This window comes from Erpetoichthys calabaricus, chromosome 6 (genome assembly GCF_900747795.2).
Source record: "Erpetoichthys calabaricus chromosome 6, fErpCal1.3, whole genome shotgun sequence".
In the NCBI taxonomy this organism is placed as follows: domain Eukaryota; kingdom Metazoa; phylum Chordata; class Cladistia; order Polypteriformes; family Polypteridae; genus Erpetoichthys; species Erpetoichthys calabaricus.
Genome location: NC_041399.2, coordinates 53,641,210 through 53,658,322, shown reverse-complemented (window position 1 = coordinate 53,658,322; position 17,113 = coordinate 53,641,210). Strand labels below are relative to the sequence as shown.

The following is a 17,113-nucleotide window of genomic DNA, read 5'->3' as shown; positions in this document are numbered from 1 at the left end:
TACCTTTCTTGTCGGCTGTTAAAATTTTACTGTCATTGCTGTGTAACCGATCGACAATTTTCACGTCAATTCGTTTGACTTCATCGTTTCTCGGTGCTAGGATTGCCCATGTAATTATTTCTTCTGTTGATAACCGTTCAGGATAAAATTCTTCAATAACATTTGGATATAATAAGTCTTCTTTTATTGGGAACTTAAATTGAGGAAAATGTAAAAATTTATAACAGCTGAGAGCGCAGAGACTGTGTCTGACAAAAGCATTCACACAAATGAGAAGTGAGAGGACCGTGGCCTTGGGCCATTAACTGTAAATGGTTGAGAGGAAGGCGGGACCTGAAAAAATCTCTTGGCAATAGTCTTGTCTCAAGATTTTCTTTTATAATATATATATTTTCAATATATATATATATATATATATATAGTCTTTGTATAATGTTGAAAGACATGGGTGGAGACTGGGAACAATCTAATGAAAACAAGACACAACAATAGTATGAGGGACAGTTATAAACTTACATTTCAGAAAAGCGTAGCTTTACTATTACAGATAAGAATTCAAGTTGTTCATCTACTTCGAAACCTGTTCAGCCACTTATTAATAGTATAGAAGCTCTGCTAAGAACTGTAATTTATTCAGACAGTGCATCTGTAATAATAATAATAACAATAATAATAATATGTCACTTTTCTAACCTGTTCAAAGTGCTTAACATAGACAGTGGGGAACCACTTTAATCACCACCATAATTTCCATAATTATTAGCATTTCGAGAAGAAGATGAGTTTCTATTTCCATAACACTTATCCTAACCTAACAAGTTTCAACCTGCTTTAATCGAATTGAAGGCTGCAATGGACTGAAAATTATCATTAGAGTCACTCAGCCCAAAGCTGGAAACAGCTCTGAAAAGGGCACCAAACCATTGCAGGTCCCACTTATGTAAATAACCATACTCATACTTATAAAGAGAGTACCTATCAAACTGTCAAGCACATCCTTCAAATGTGGGAGGAAAACCAGCCCAGTCAAGACGAAACTGTGCAAACACCTGATAGACAATGGCTGGGTGTGGGATTCAAACACAGGATGCTGCACTGGACCAACCTGTAGAAGCACAAGTATCCTGTTTAAGTAAACATTTATTGCTTACTACCTGGTGTATATTTACAATATTTGGTAATGCACTGATATTTACACATTTATGTTAGGTGGAGATCTGGGGTGCAGTCTTCATATAAGTAATAAAGGGTCCTCAGTTTTAGTTAATGTAAGCTTTGTGAAGGATTTGAACTGGAGTGCAGTACCAAAAACCAAATAATCCTCAAATGATTTATGTATGCAAATTACTAAATGTCCTACTGAAATGATAAAAAAAAACGTTTAGATGTGCAAATATTGTGAAAACCAAAAAGGGATTAAATTGCAAATGAGGTATTCAGTAAGAGACAGCAAAACCATTCTACCAATTCTGCTGCAAATAAAAACACATTTTTCCTCATATGCTGAGAAAGTGGTTATTTATTTAGGTTTAATCTACACCTGCTTTATACTGTGTAAACCCACCATATTTACCTAGTTTCAATCAAAATTGGAATTTATGGCATCTCATTTACTCCTTTACTGTACTTTCATGAAAGGCATTAAACATGCAGGTACCTTCAGTCTTTGCTCTGCCTCTTCTGCCATGAAACCGGCTTTTTGTTCATTTGAAAATGAATGAAAGACTTCACTCTTACATATAATATCTCCTGACGGAAAAAAAATTGAGAAAATCTGTACACTGTTCGTACACACTGTGTCAACGTCTACTTTAAAAACAGTGCTTTGTTTCATCCAGGTCAAGCATTTAGCAAAACTCTTCTGTTAATTGCTGAACGTGTCCCATGTGGTATTGTTTATTATTATACGTTAGCCATTGTTTTTTTTTTCTAAGGCAAGGATTATGAAGACGATTATTTACTCTTACATGAACCCCTTAATAAAACATAATAAAATCAACGTTACATGTTACACTAGCAAGTCCGTTTCTAAATGTGGCAGTCAAATCCACATGTACAGTCAGGATTATCCCTTTAACAATGTTAAAATGACAGCAAACTAAAATGTCCCCGCTCGTGAATACTATTAGCTTCCTGCATTATGTATTAAAATATATATTTTGCCAATATTGCTGGCCTGATATTTAATTTACCAAAGTTAAATTAGTGACTGTGACACCGTGCTTAGACCCTGAGGTCCAGTCCCAGTCCGGTGGTTGCCTGCATGATTTGCCGCACGACGCCTCGTTCCTTCCTCCTCCTCCTCCTCTCTCTGTTACTCCACAAACCCGTCAGACGGAGCGATGACTCCGGATTGTCCTGCATGGTATGGGAACCTGTGAGTGACTGTGCTTTTCCAAGTAACACTCCTCCTGCTCAACTACACCACAAAACCTATTAACTATGAACACGTCACCTTTTCAGTCAAAGAGAAGAAAGTATATTTTACAACAAACAATTTTCGACTGATTAGCTAAATTCAGGGCAACTGTTGTATAAATAAAAATGTACAGTACATTTGCGAATACGGCTGTCACATCTATTTACTCTAGTGTCCATAATCCAAAACCCCGACAATGTTATAGCGTTTAACTCAAAATAAATGACAATTATAAAAAAACATACATACAGGTATACAGTACTACATCCACAGTTATACTGTAGAGTAGGTGAGAGTCAAAGAGCGAATATGTCACTTTACATACTCTTTACTAAAAATTAAGCTGTATGATGCTGTCTAAAAACAAAGTCAAATGCACAATTAAAAGGAATTAGTTAAGCTTTACTTTTACAAATACTAATGCCCAGTCCAGGGGTTCTTGCCTTATCTCTAAAATTACAACGAAACTGAATGGATTAAGCGGTATCGGAAACGCATGAACACATAAACTGTATATTCCGTTGATTCACTGTGAATTTCTTACAATACTTAATTCGGAGTTATTCAGGAAATGCGTTCTCATTATAAATTGGTGCGAATGTTTTATGTTTTTGACGCTGCGATTTTCCTCCTTTGACAGTAATATACTAACAGGATCTGAAGTAAGAATTTCGCTGCACTCTGTTAATAATGACCTTTAAACTAACAACTTAATTAGATAGATAGATAGATAGATAGATAGATAGATAGATAGATAGATAGATAGATAGATAGATAGATAGATAGATAGATAGATAGATAGATAGATAGATAGATAGATAGATAGTTGGGAACTTCTTCAAATGTTGACTCCAGTTGGTCTACTTTAAGCTGAGAACCACCTATTGTAATTAAAAGAAACGATACACTGTCATCAATCCAGAAATCGTTTTTATTCAAAATTAAGAACATTAAAATGTAGATATATTGATCATACAGTAAAATACTCCAAAACATTTGCAGGTATTTGAACTGGATTTTTATCGCCCGAATTTCAGCACTTCTTTAAAAACAACGAATGCCGGTAAATAAATGATCATGTTATATATATACTGTATGTGTTTTTCCTAATCTGCCCCAATACCGTGTATGAATGCCTCCAAATATAATCATCGTTATACGAAAGCCTATTTTGATGTATTTGCTATAATGTTGCGAACCCGCTTATTCGATTATAATGTCGGCACAGATTATCCTTAGGTGTTTGCTGACAATTCAGTAGATATGTCCTTGCTTGGCGATGTAAAAGACAATCTTAAATACCAGAGTATTAAGTTAATTTTGTAAATGTGTGTGGGGTAACTTCCATAATGTATTACAGAGCAGACTTGTAAATAGCTGGAAAAGATTTTTAAATAAGAGATAGTTTTTGCAAGTCTGCATTTATATATTTTCTTAATATTTAATATCAGCTATATGACAATTGTTATCTGTTAAATGCAGCATTATCTGAATTTGTTATTATTTTAAAGAATTGTTTATATGACAAATTCACAACGATTCTTCCCGATATTTAATGGGTCTATGAGCAGAAACTTCTTGGAACAGCAAATAACAGCAACGTGAAGATGAACCAATCAAATAAATTAGTTATGCAAAATATTTCGCATGGACCAGCGAAGATGAATTTTAAAATGTTCAAAAAAAAACGCGTAAACATTGCTCGCCTTAAATAACAGGAAATACAATGAAAACAATGTAACATTACAGGCATCTAAAAAAGCAGAGGTTCGAATGAATTCTGCAAATTGTAATTAGAATAACATCTACACATAGCGGCTGTGAACAGACATATGGATACACTTGAGAAGCGCAACTGCAGGAATTCAGTGTATAGTCTGTAAAAGCTTTATTTTTTTTTTCTTTAATCAGAATACCAACTTGAAACATTTCTCGTAATATATAGTAAGTTCCTTCACAAATACACATATAAAACATACACGATATAATTTTACGTTGCGCATACGACCACGGGGGTTACAGCAGACTTTTAAAAATAAGTAAAAGTAAAAATGCAAAAGTGAAGATAACAGAAAGTGAACGCAAGGTCTTTTTAGTGTAGCGTTCTAATAATCATTTTTTATTTTCTTAATTTTGTAATAAACACAAGATCTATAAGAATATTTTAGTTCACAAATCAATTATGAACAAAACTGATATTCTTCACGGCTCCTTTTTCACATGATCAGTTTCAAAGGCGGTGATAAAATGAGTGACGCGAAAGTAAAGTGGAGAGTTTGAAAGCAGGAAATGGACATTTAATGAACACTTGACAAGTTCTGCAAATAATTTCATTTTTTCTTTGACGATTAGATTTTTTTTTCTTTTTTATTACGAGGAAAAATGTAACATTAATAATAAAGAACAGCGTTGTCCTTCACTGAGACATTTTCTGAACCCGCTTTTTTATAACAGCCAGAGCCTTTCCGGGCACCATGCAGTCAGAAAGTACCGACCGTTACATTTTGGCTTGAAGGCTGGGTTCGTGAATGGGACAGTTTAGCTCACTGAGTGCCAATTTGGAGACGCCAGTTATCCCAACAACAAGGAATCCTAATTATCCAGTGGATACCATATCTTTGGCATGTTGTAGGAACTGGAATACTCATAAAACTAAGCGTTATTTTCTCTCGTTATGCTGGTTCTTCCAATATCCCAAATACTGGCAAGTCCGTTGTGTCCAGTGCGACAGCGATCCATGAATGGAATTAATTCTTGTCTTGCAGTCATCCTTTTACGACCCTATACAAGCGGAAAGGTATGGGCTCAGAAAACAAATGCATGAATGAATCAGATAAACACATTTAACGCCATATGGGAATCCACTTTTAAGTAAATTGCCTTTAAATACAATATCCGATTACTAAATGATAGTGTTTAAATTTACAATGTATGGAAGGTAAACAAAACAAGACTGTAGTCAACAGTGTAACTGGAGCGTTTGATTTTTCAAAACCAAACAAGTGGAGTCGGCAATTAGCGTTCAATTACCGCGAACTGTAGCACTGAGTCGCAAATTAATCACTTGCGAATTTTACATTGGGAATCGTAGAAATTTAATGAAAGGAATTATTCATAAGATGTACATCTCGGACTGTGCTTAATAATCCTTGTTTTTCTAAGGATGAAGTAACAGTTTAGCTTGAGGCGACTAATTATAAAGTTAAGCAGAAAGGTTAAATAAGCTCTCCCGCTAATTGCTCTGTGTCTTTCAAGGGTTAGGCACTCCCAACGTTTGGAAATACCCCATCAAAGTAGCTCTGGGAATTAAATGCGGACCTTACAAAAACAGTCAAGTCTTTAGTTACTTGTCGTATTTCAGAATGTATTACGTTCACAAGATGACCTGTCAGGGTGGCGAATAGGCAAGCAAGCGGGTAAGTGCACTGAAGGAATAGCAGCTACTGAACGAACAACAGAACGCTGCCAGACAGGGTTACCTGCAAGATTAACACCGCGGTGTAACATCGAAGTTCAGTGTATCTACCCAGATTTTTGTGATTCTCGGCAGGTCGTAACCTTTAAAAACTGGCAGCACTATCCATTTTATAAACCTTTATTTTAAACATCGCATTCACGTTCGCCTTTTGTTTTAACAGTCTATATCTGATAATAACCCTTACCTTACTGTTGCTCTTTCAACACAGTACTGTATAGCGCGCTATTATTACTGAAGAGTGCTCATTATGAAATAACTGACTGCATTACGTTTAAATTTAATCCATCATGCGTGCCCTCGCGGGGAAGGTTAAAGATGCTGAAAAATCAAAGTGTTTCACACTGCAATTCGAAAACATTCAAGGCGGGATATTAGAGTACAATGAGTAATGTAAAGTTCGTCCGTCATTTCCGAAAGTACACAATAAAGTGATTTTACGGTAAGATTCAAGTTCGGCAGCATATGCCCAAAGCCAGTCCACACTTACTCAAATTAGGCAATTTGCAGAAATGTACGTAAATCAAAAACAGAAATGAATGAAATGCTTTAAATTTCTTGGGTTACTGTTATTAATTATTAGATATTCTAATTTTGGCGGAAGCATACCTCAATATAAACAATAAAGATATGGCTTTCCATCAAAAAGTAAAAGGAATGAAATCACACTTCTCATGTGTTAAACTAATACACATTTACTATAATGTCAGATGAAAATAAATATGGTTGTCACGTATACAAAATAAGAGCACGCTGGTGGAAAAACAATGCAACATGTAACGTATTTATCAGTTTTGTTTTTCTTTTAATTCGGTTATGAGTTTAGTCTACGTTATTGTTCATGACGACTTAAATGTTGGTATGTTCTTAGTTATGTCAAACGGTTATCCTATCAAAAGTTCTTTTCAAAGTCAAAGGCGTTGTAAAGAAATCGGTAATCCATCTAATTAGTAATGTCTGGTGAGCTAAATCCGTAAGGTTTCAAAAAAATGTTTTTGTCTCCGTATTTAGTTAAGTTTACAGAACTTAAACGGAAGGGGGCTGGAGTTTGAGCGCTGCTGCCACCGAGCGTAGTGCTTGTGATTAATTACTCCACAGCGGAGGAGCTGTCAGCTCGCGTTGCTGCCATAAATTAGAGGCTCCAGGGGCTAATGCTTTCATTCAGGTGGGCTAGCAGCCGCCTCCCGAAGATCAGAGCCCCGGATAGCAGTTTTAAAAGGAAGACCGTTCAGGGGTCCAGGCTACACACGTGTGTCTTATTTGCGACTGTGTGCTGCTTTAATTTGGCTTTCAGCAAAGAGAAAGGCTCTCTAAAACTGAACTTGACTTCTACAGTAGCTTCAGCAGTGTTATTTTAAATGGGTTCACAAACGGAGGGGATGCATTTCCAAGGTAAGACTGAAAAACAGTGGTCGCCGAGTATAGGTTAGAAACAAATTTGTAGATTTTTGTCAGAGCCATGATACGTTTTAAAACGCATTATAGCTAGCTGAATAAAAGATTAAAATGTAATTTCATGTTTACATTATTAGCTCTTCAACGGCAAAGTTTCTGTACGTTTTACATTTAATGGCATCTTAGATATTAAGGCTTGCTCATTTTGGGGAAGAATGCATCCTTGATAAGAATTATGAAAACCTAAATTTTACATTAATACCAGGAACCTTACTGCATTCGATTTTGGGGTGGGGACTGCAGCATATTTTTCAAGTTTGAAATTTAGTCGATTTCATTAACTGCCTGAAAATCCGTTCGTTTGTTTCCTTCCAGAAAACAACCAATATTTTCACGCTTTTCTGTTTTTATTCAATTGCATAATTAAAAATATGGTTCTTATGATTTACAAAACCCTATAGATCAAGGAAATGCATACAAAGTTCAAGCGCATTTTTAAACTCTGTCTAAAATCTTTAAATATTTCTTCCTTTGCTAATTGTATCAACAGGTTCAGAGGTATTGCAGTTTTCGTTCAGTACTGAGCTTGGTTTGTTTCATTTATACTAAATAGTAAACGATTTCTTTGAGATAAACACTTAGGCATCCTTACTCTTCTGAATTTAAACGTTTCATTCGTAATCACATTTGATTACATTTATATAACACTTTTCTAAACTACTCAAAGCGCTTTCTACCACTTCAACCACTATCTTTAGGGAGTTTGTCTAACTCATTGTGTTGCCCACTTCGCTCTGTTTTCAGGTTAATGCTGCATGTGAGCAACAAAGATGGATAGCGGGGATGTGCCGGTGTCGGTTGTGGATGACAGCCCCGCATCAAGCCCCAGCCCGGAGCCAGACACGGATGCTGAAGCGGAACGCAGGCGTTCTGACCCTCTTGGCCGTTCAAGAGTGATCGGCAGAGGGAGGCCGGCAGCGGCTAATGCCGCCCGAGAGAGGAGTCGAGTACAGACCCTCCGTCACGCCTTTTTGGAACTGCAAAAGACCCTGCCCTCCGTGCCCCCGGACACCAAGCTTTCTAAACTGGATGTCTTAATCCTGGCGACTACTTATATCGCCCACTTAACCAGGACGCTTCAAGAAGAGGCGGTTGAGGAGGGAGACGGAACTCGACACGCTGAGGTTCTGCATTCTCTGAAGGGAGTTGGATACCTGCACCCTGTCAAGGTAAGCCTTCCCGGGAGGTGGTGGAGTTAAAAGTGGTGTCATCGGCTCTCAGGAAACCTGCACGTCTGAGATGACCAGTGCAACTATCATGCTGCTTAGCTGATGCTTTCACATGGTGACATAAACACGAGTTGAACTACATTTTCGTTCATTTTAAATTAATAAACGGCAAATATTGGAAGGGATGTTTTATTTATTTATTTATTTAACTGTGAAAGTTTAACACATCACAACTTAGGCCTAGGTACATCTTGAAAACGCAAGGCACACGTTCTACAGAATGAAAGGTAAATTTCTAAATATCAAAATCTGATCCAGGAGATTTCTATTCTTAATGTTCGTCTTCATAGAGTAAGATGCTGTTATGTCGTGGTTCTACATGTAAAATGACAGCTATTCTCCTTTGGTTTTTAAGTAGTCCACAGACTATTTTTACTTTAAAGACCGACACCATTAACTTCAGTTTAAGTTAAAAAGATAACATTTCCATCTTGAAAGAAAACGAACGGCGTTTAGCCTACAACTTGGTAAGAGTTTGCTAATTCAGTGTATATAAAGAGTTCTTTGACATTTCCGAACTTTCTAAATGCAGTCTGGTGCCTATCCAATACTGTAAAATATATGCAATAAATTTAATGCATTTCACATAAATTAATGGTTAAACGTTTTTAACAGGAATGTATGCGTATTTAAAGCAGGATATTAGCTCTCGATATCAAACATTTCAATGTGCAAGAATATTTTACGGATAATTGTTATATTGCCAAAGTCTCTCTCAATGATGCTTGATTAAAAACAGAATGAGCGTGAAATATTGTATGCCATGTGATCTCGTATTACCTATTGTAATTTGATGATCTAGACAGTATACAGTAATCCATGCATCTGATCATTTTTGGCATTATCATTTTATTAGTGTTAAGCGTGTGCTGTAACCGTTCTGACATAAACATTTTTAAACGTGAAATCTAGGACTGCATTTAGTGCACCTAACATTGAAAACTGAACACTAAGATGTCAGCTAAACCAGTTTACCTCAAGTTCTTTTTTTTTTTAATTGAATTAATAATTGGCTTAAGCATTTATTGTTATGATACCATCTGTTTAAAACTATTTGAAATTCAGCTATTTTAGATCAGTAAACGCTTTTATTGAGGAGCCGCAGAGCCTACACTCTTCGATACTGGTTCTAAAACGGCACTTTAGTGGGATGTGTGGTTCCAAACATTCCTGGACAAAGAACAATTCTCTAAAGTATAGGCTACCTAAGGGTAAGAACAGACCAAGAAAAGCAGAGCTTCGCCTATGGTATTGTAGGCAGCAGGAGTCCCTTTAAAATCGGGAAACATCTGTATTTCAGCAATCTGCTATCTATTTATGGAGCTTGCTACAGCACTAAATAGGTTCGGTCCGGATCATTCACTTGGGTGGCTCTTTAGTTCCTTTTCGCAAAAGCACGTTTGCACCTTTATTGTAAAGAGCGTACTGCTGCAAAAGACACAACGCCAGACCTGGCCGAAATGCCTGTGAGTCGCAGGGGATTCTCACACCTGACTCGTTTAGCGTTTTCTTTGAATTGTGGGGCGAAACAGGTACAGAAGAAAAAGCACAACAAACGTCAGACAAACCCTTTAAGCTACCAAACAAACTGGGATAAACTACAGCCGGATTCGAAGTACTGTGCGCTACCCACGGAGCACGGCATTGCTGCAAGGCGGAAAACTGCAGTACATTAAAATTTTAAAGGTCTTTGGTTTTTAGGGAATCATTTTTTCCAAGAGAAAAATAAGCAGATGAAGATATCGAGTGCAAGGTGCCCATGTAAATCAATATTTGGGAATTTTTAAATGGATTTTCAGAATTCTGTTACTCCAGTACAGTGTCGCAAAGCTGTTTTTCTAAGCGTATAATTCGTTCTAATGGCTGGGAGTAAACGCACAGCAGACAACAATATGTGCTCCGATTCCTATTCAAATGAGAGTTTTTTTGTTGTCGTTGTTGCACGTTTCCCTTTATTTTGTGTGGTTGTCTTCTGGGGACTTGAAACTCATTGGACAATACAAACATTGGTTCGAAAGAAGTATGGCCTGTGAAACTAGCTCCAGCCTCCCAGTAATAATAATGTAGGATAAAGGGGACTAAAATGGGGAAAACTACAATTTGGATCAACTTTATTTTTAAATGAAAAATGCTACCATATTTGCCTCTTAGACCAATGTTGTTAGACTAATACGAATGTAAAATACATTCAGACTTTTGCTATCAATTAAAATTAAGCAAAAGTGGAAATCCTTCACACAAACCTTTTTTAATATGAATTGTTTTCTTTCATATAAACACCCTATGTGTATATTAAATATTAGGGAAACTCCTAAAGACTCAAAGTTATCAACTGTTATTCCATTGTAATATACATTATATAAAAAGGTGATCGGGCTGATAGAAGTAACTGCAGATCAGCAGGTTTAACCTGCATCACCACTAAACTTTGTGGGAGCAATTTGGGAAAATATTAAGCATCACTGAAGAACAGGTGTTTGTTAAACAGTCCGTAAGAGTTCAAGGGGGAGATAGTGTTTCACTAATGTTGGAATTCTACAAAGAAGCAGCAAAGGTATGTAATTGGAGAGCTGCCTGTCCTATTTACAATATGGTATACATTTTTTTTTCTTTCTCTCCGAAAACGTTTGATAAGCGCCCGAGTAACCGCTTAAACTTAAAATTGAAATTTAGTGTGCTGTGTATCGATTTGACAAAATTGGATTAAATTCTGGAAGCAAAGGATAATAGTGCAAAAAGTTTTCTGAATTCGGTGATGTTAAAAGTGACATCCCTCAGGGACCAGTGCTGGGATTGCAACTTTTTTTTTTTTTTTTTAATATACAATAAACTAACTTCAGGCAAATATTAAATGAGCTGGTTAAGTTTGCTGATACTACACTAGGCAGAACAACATATAATGAAGAATCATCCAGGTCATTTTACAGAAAGGCTAGGACAGAAAGTGGGCATGGGTAGATTCATGGCAGATGTAATAACTTCCATTTATTTACATTAATTTCATGCAAGATCAAGTAAGTATTAGATTTGAAGTTATATTTGCAGATGCGTGAAGTGTTTAAAAGTCATGAAGGCAAGCAGCTATTTTAAAGCCCTTAAATAATATTGGGTACAACTGGAAATGAACATTATAGTTTTTTCTCACACAGAACTAAAGATGCATGCAATGCAATACCAAGTAGTGTGGTAGATTGGAGACCTTCAAAACTCTAATTGATGTCAATCTGGTGAAATCAGGTGAACAATATTAATGAGTTTGTTGGGCTAAATGTAACTGTTCCTGTCAATTTTATTTGCTGTTTTACACTTTAAAGTACATCTTAAAAATATCCTGCCTGTTTGCCATTTTTGTTTTTCAGAAATGGCCAATGAGATCCAGACTCTACATTGGTGCCACAGGTCAGTTTTTAAGCACTCCAGTCCAGACAGAAACTGCACACCAAGGAGAAACATCATCTGCTTCAAAGCCTTAATTTCTCTTCTTTCTGCCTTCTGTGCATAAATGCTGAGGTTTAACATACAGACAGAAGAGAAGTTAATATCTTGTGAAAAAGGGGGAAGTCTTGCTTTAGCCCTGAGAATTGGTGTAGGCCTCTTAAAATTCATACAAAATGGGACACTCTGTACTAATCTCCCTTTATTGAAAAGTACAATTCTGCTGAAAAAAACAACTTGTGATATTCAAAACATGAGTTTTCAATATGATGAATAATCTATCTTGGTTAAATACACTTATTTGGGAAGGGTTTTTGCTTTGGAAGTAAAACTTGGAAAATTGTCAGCCTGCAAATTAAGGTTGGATTTATTATTGCTTTAATAATCTCCTACTAGATGAATGTGACAAAACATTACTTTCCTGAAACTGTATATTTTAGTTGCTTTTTGATTTTTGTGCTTTACCAAGCCCACCACTGGACTACAGTATATGCACTTGTGAGCTTTTAGCAGTTCTACTTCTTTTTAAAGAAAAGCAGCAGCCTTGCTTGACTGGACAGCTATGCACTTTCACTTAAACAATTTGCACTAAATGCATGTCTGCATAGGTAAACATTTGTCATGTTAAGTGTACCGTCAGGCACTCAACAATGTTGGTATGCTGAATGAAAGCTTTTTTTCATTTGTAAATATTGGATATTTCAAGATATTGATGTGAAAATAGTCAGTTCTTCAGATTTATTATTGTTAATTTATTGTTTTAGAAAGGTGGCTGTATTTGTAATATACTGAAAAATGTAAAGTGTATCGTGTGGATGTTTTTTCCTTTAAATGTGGTTGCTTTAAGAATTTCCAAAACGTCTGCTATTTAACTGAAGATATTTAAATGTTATGGTAACAAATTACTATTTTGTATATTTGGATTTTTTTTCTTTGTTCGGTGTCTACCCTTTTATACTCGTCTTTTCAAAATAAAAAATTGTGAACGTGATTAAAACATTTGAACCAATATACAGTATTCCTACCTTAAATATCAGCCACAGTATTAGATACTGACTCTACATGATCACCATGCAAAATATCGCTATTCAAAAATGTGGGTGGAGAGAAATATCTTGCATATTGGAAGCAAGGGTAGGTGCAGCTATATGGCTGTATCGTTATATTTTTTTATATAGGTGACTTCTGCAGTTTGCTGTTAAAATATGAATTCCAACCATAAGAAATCCCCAAGTCCCAGCTTAATAAGATGTATTGGAATAAAATTGTATCATAAATGGCAGAGAACATGCTATTACAGAGAATACAAAGTTTTAACATTTTTAATAATCTGTAGTGCATTCCTAAAATAACCTGTGCTTAAAAGTTTCAATCAATACAATTTGATTTTGAAACATTTACTAAAGAGACTGAGACAAACTGGTGTGAGATAATGTTTTAAGCAAATAGTTAATTCTTTTGCAAATTTAATTTGACCGGTGTGGTGCTTAAAAAACTTGTAAAAATGTCATGAAGTCAAATATGCTGGAATATACTGTAGCTTAGTGTTTTGTTTTTTTATATATATATATATATATATATATATATATATATATATAATTGTAAGCTCTACCATCACCTCTGTAAGGACAACACTGAGATGCAGATCTCTGTTCAGTTGCAATTTTGAAAATCAATCCAAACATTTCCTGTGTGACTTTGATATGGTTTGCTTTCAAAAAGACAATCCATTTGTTTTAACCTGCTATCGTGTTTGGGATAGTACTCATTTGAGGATTAAAACATTGGCAAGGAGGCAGGCAAACCATTTTAAACAGTCAAATTTCATGAGAAAACTCCCCCAACACTGAAATGCTTTTATGTATTTTTTTTCAGCTACACACAATGAAGTACATAGTACCAGGAATAATAAATACAGTACAAGTCAGCTGAAATCTGTAGTGGTATTTTGAATTAATTTTGTTTGAGGGTGGGAGTGTGAGTGTTTTTATCCTGAAATAGACTAACAGGCTTGTGCCCTATGCTAGCTGGGATTGGCTCCAGTCCGACCACCTCCCCCAGTCTGGATTAAGCAGGTTTGAAAATGACATGACAATTACTATATCAGATAGAGAGCTGCAGGGAGCTACAGACTCATCTGGCTGCATCAAAAGAGAGTCAGGAACTAACTGAGTGCAATACCAGACACACTCGTGCACACCCACACTTAGTACTTGTTCATACCAAGACACTCCTGAAAGTTGACCATGGAGAAGCTGGGATGGAAAACAAGTCCCTAGAGTGGTGTGGCTGTGGCCCCTAGCCAATGCCAGTCTGTATAAGGTTTTGTTCCCTCAAACAATAAACACTTATATAGAATTTGTCTATTTTATCAGTTTGGGGGAGGGCTATATTACAGTAATGCTTTTTGAGATGTAATCGACATTATAATAATAAACTACAGGCTCTATGGCTATAAGTGGAACTCCTCAGAAAACAATATTATATGTATTTTATTGGGTGCAAAACTAAAATGTTGCAGTGAGTAATAGATCTTGAGTAGGAAGTAGCGAGTATCTTGTGGTGTGAAAATGAAGGTCGATAGAGGCTCTGAGAGGCTGGATTAAGGGGTGCAAAGACTGAGATTAGGCATGATGAAAATGGTTGTGTTTTGCTGGCAGAAAGTTGCCCAGAATGATGTTTAGGTGCATTTTTTTTCTCTTATTGAGGGAACATATTCATGTCTTCTCTTCTAAAAGAGAACCAAATACGAAAGGGTTACCTTAAAAATAACTGTGTGAAGGGGGAAAATCCCAACAGAAAGCTATGTATTTTAAACTCCATTTGAAATATCAACTGGTGTACAAACCTGAGAAGACGACTTTCTATAAAAACTTGTAGAGCACTCATCAAATTATGTGAAATGTGAATATTTTGTTCTTTTTATACTTTTTTTATTGTAATTACAGCAATAAAGTATACAATTAACCACAAACGTAAAAGCATGAGTCACTGCCATTTAAGATGCTAAATAAACTAAATGTACATTTAAGAAATTTCTTATTACCTTTCTTCCGTGTTTTATTCAATTTGATTAGTTTTTTTGTAAATTATTTATTAAAGGGAGTGAAAGAAAAAATATATAAATTTACTGTACAATTAGGTGTCGAATGCAAAAGTAACAATTTTCACTGAACCATTTTTTGTTTTGAAGTAATTAAAAGACAATTTGGAAACAACACTTAGCCAATAAGACACTAAGCATTTATATAGCAAAAGAAATCTAAAAAAATAAACATTTAATTGTTAAATGGTGCAGTTTTAATTTTTCTTGCAATGAAAATGTATGCAAAAATAGGTTAAGGCCGTTTTCACACTGAGATGTACATAACATTTTCCCGTTTTCTTTTTCCACATGCACACTGACATATCTCTTAGTTAACTCTGTTGAAAACGTGTTCGTCTTTTGTTACCAGTATAATTTAATACTATTTTGAAAACCATGAATATTCTACATTTCAGAAAAAAAATGCCTTCAGTTTTTCAAGATAAGATTTCAGTTTATTTAGAAATGCAGGGTATGTTTAAATGGCAAATTTTGACATATGTCATTTGTTTGTGGATTTTAGGTCTTTAGAGCAATGTGCTACGTCTTGATGTACGCCATGATTTTGCTAACACTGCTTCTATTAAGCACTACTAGATTTTTTTCTCAGTATTGTGCCATATATTATTAATATTTTGACAAACTACTGGGCTTCCATATGTACAGCATTACTCAAATAACCTTTAGCACCAATAGTACTTAACATATATGTCATTTGTTTTAATATGTACTTTATCATTTACTGGAGTACTTGATTAGCAAGAAGCTGACAAAACGTGAGTTAAAAACCACTTTGAAACTGGCCTAATGTATTTCTATTTCTCTGCTTCCAACTTTTGCCCTTTCTCATCTGTTAATTTTGTATTTTATCAAATACTCAAATGTATTTTACGTACAGTATATTGATTATTTTTATTGTAAGTCATATTGAGTAAAACGCTCTGCAAAATAAAGAATAATAGTAAAAAAAGTTAAATGTGCCTGAAAGTATTGATTTCCTTTTCAAAGCAATTTACTCCAGTCTGCGATCACAGGGAGCCAGAGCCTATCCTTTCAGAGGGCTCATTTACATTCTCCCACACTCACTCATCTCTCTAGTTAAGAGTCACTAACTACTATAACACTCACAATGTTTTGTATGTGGAGGAGCAGAGTACTGGGGAAAACTGACAAATATACTAGGATGAAATGCAAACTTCACAAAGCCAGTCATCAGGCTGAAATCTGAAGTCAAAACTCTGGAGCACTAGGTACTGCATCACCAGGTTTGCCCTATTCTGATATAATACAAATATTAAGTACATAAGCATGAACCTACTTTAGGACAAAATATTTCATAGTAAACACCAGCATTAAAATGATAGCTATGAAGATTTGTTTACATTTTTTTCAGTTAATACTGTAATTTATTATAGTAAAACTGGGCAGATTGGTGGACTCATTCAAGGGGGCATGGGAATCATAATCAATTAAACCATCTCCCTAGATGTTTTCTCAATGTGAAACTGTATCCAGTGACCATGAACTGAACAAAGTGGTTACAGATACTGGTTGAATGAGTGCTTACTGGTTGTATTAGAGAGCAAGTTACAATACTCTCTAATTTATTTTAGAGCTTTTGTCAGCAATATATGAGGTCCAATTTCTTATTTGTTCAATATCAAACACTCTCACTTAAAACAGTATCTGTAATCATATAAATTAGGGTCAAGTAATAAAAAGGTGCCTATTCTATTATTTTACATTTGATTTTTTAAAAAAATGTAGGAAACCTTACAATCCACTAAAAAAAAAAAACAATAGTCACTGCTTCAAATGTTCCCTGATAACTGAAAGATTTGACATCCCATATCTGAACTTACCACAAACCTATTGCTTCTGTTTCAGTGTGTGCATTGTGGGGCATATGACCCCAAGGGGAAAAAATGTTGTGTGAGATTGTCAATTACTTTTACTTTGTATTATATTATTCGTTAAATATAATATTATCACTTTGTTCGATACATTTCCACTGG

General features: G+C 35.4%; 1 protein-coding gene across 2 annotated transcripts; it reads left to right on the top strand.

Annotated features, from left to right (window-relative positions):
• Positions 1–5,679: 5,679 nt before the first annotated feature.
• Positions 5,680–13,532, top strand: LOC114653904 (transcription factor 24-like). 2 transcript variants are annotated; one of them, XM_028804455.2, is made up of 3 exons: positions 5,680–5,835; positions 8,094–8,518; positions 11,938–13,532. In XM_028804455.2, the coding sequence occupies exons 2-3, from the start codon at positions 8,120–8,122 to the stop codon at positions 12,049–12,051; spliced, it is 513 nt and encodes a 170-aa protein (XP_028660288.1). In that variant the 5' UTR covers positions 5,680–5,835; positions 8,094–8,119; the 3' UTR covers positions 12,052–13,532. The 2 variants fall into 2 exon arrangements, with proteins under 2 accessions (XP_028660288.1, XP_028660287.1); XM_028804454.2 differs by lacking the exon at positions 5,680–5,835 and adding an exon at positions 6,991–7,286.
• The last annotated feature ends 3,581 nt before the right edge of the window (positions 13,533–17,113 follow it).

Excerpts from the sequence above, each read along its gene's own strand:
- LOC114653904 (XM_028804455.2), top strand. The coding sequence starts at position 8,120 with ATGGATAGCGGGGATGTGCCGGTGTCGGTTGTGGATGACAGCCCCGCA. Across the intron at positions 8,519-11,937 it reads GATACCTGCACCCTGTCAAG|AAATGGCCAATGAGATCCAG; the intron begins GTAAGCCTTCCC and ends TTTGTTTTTCAG.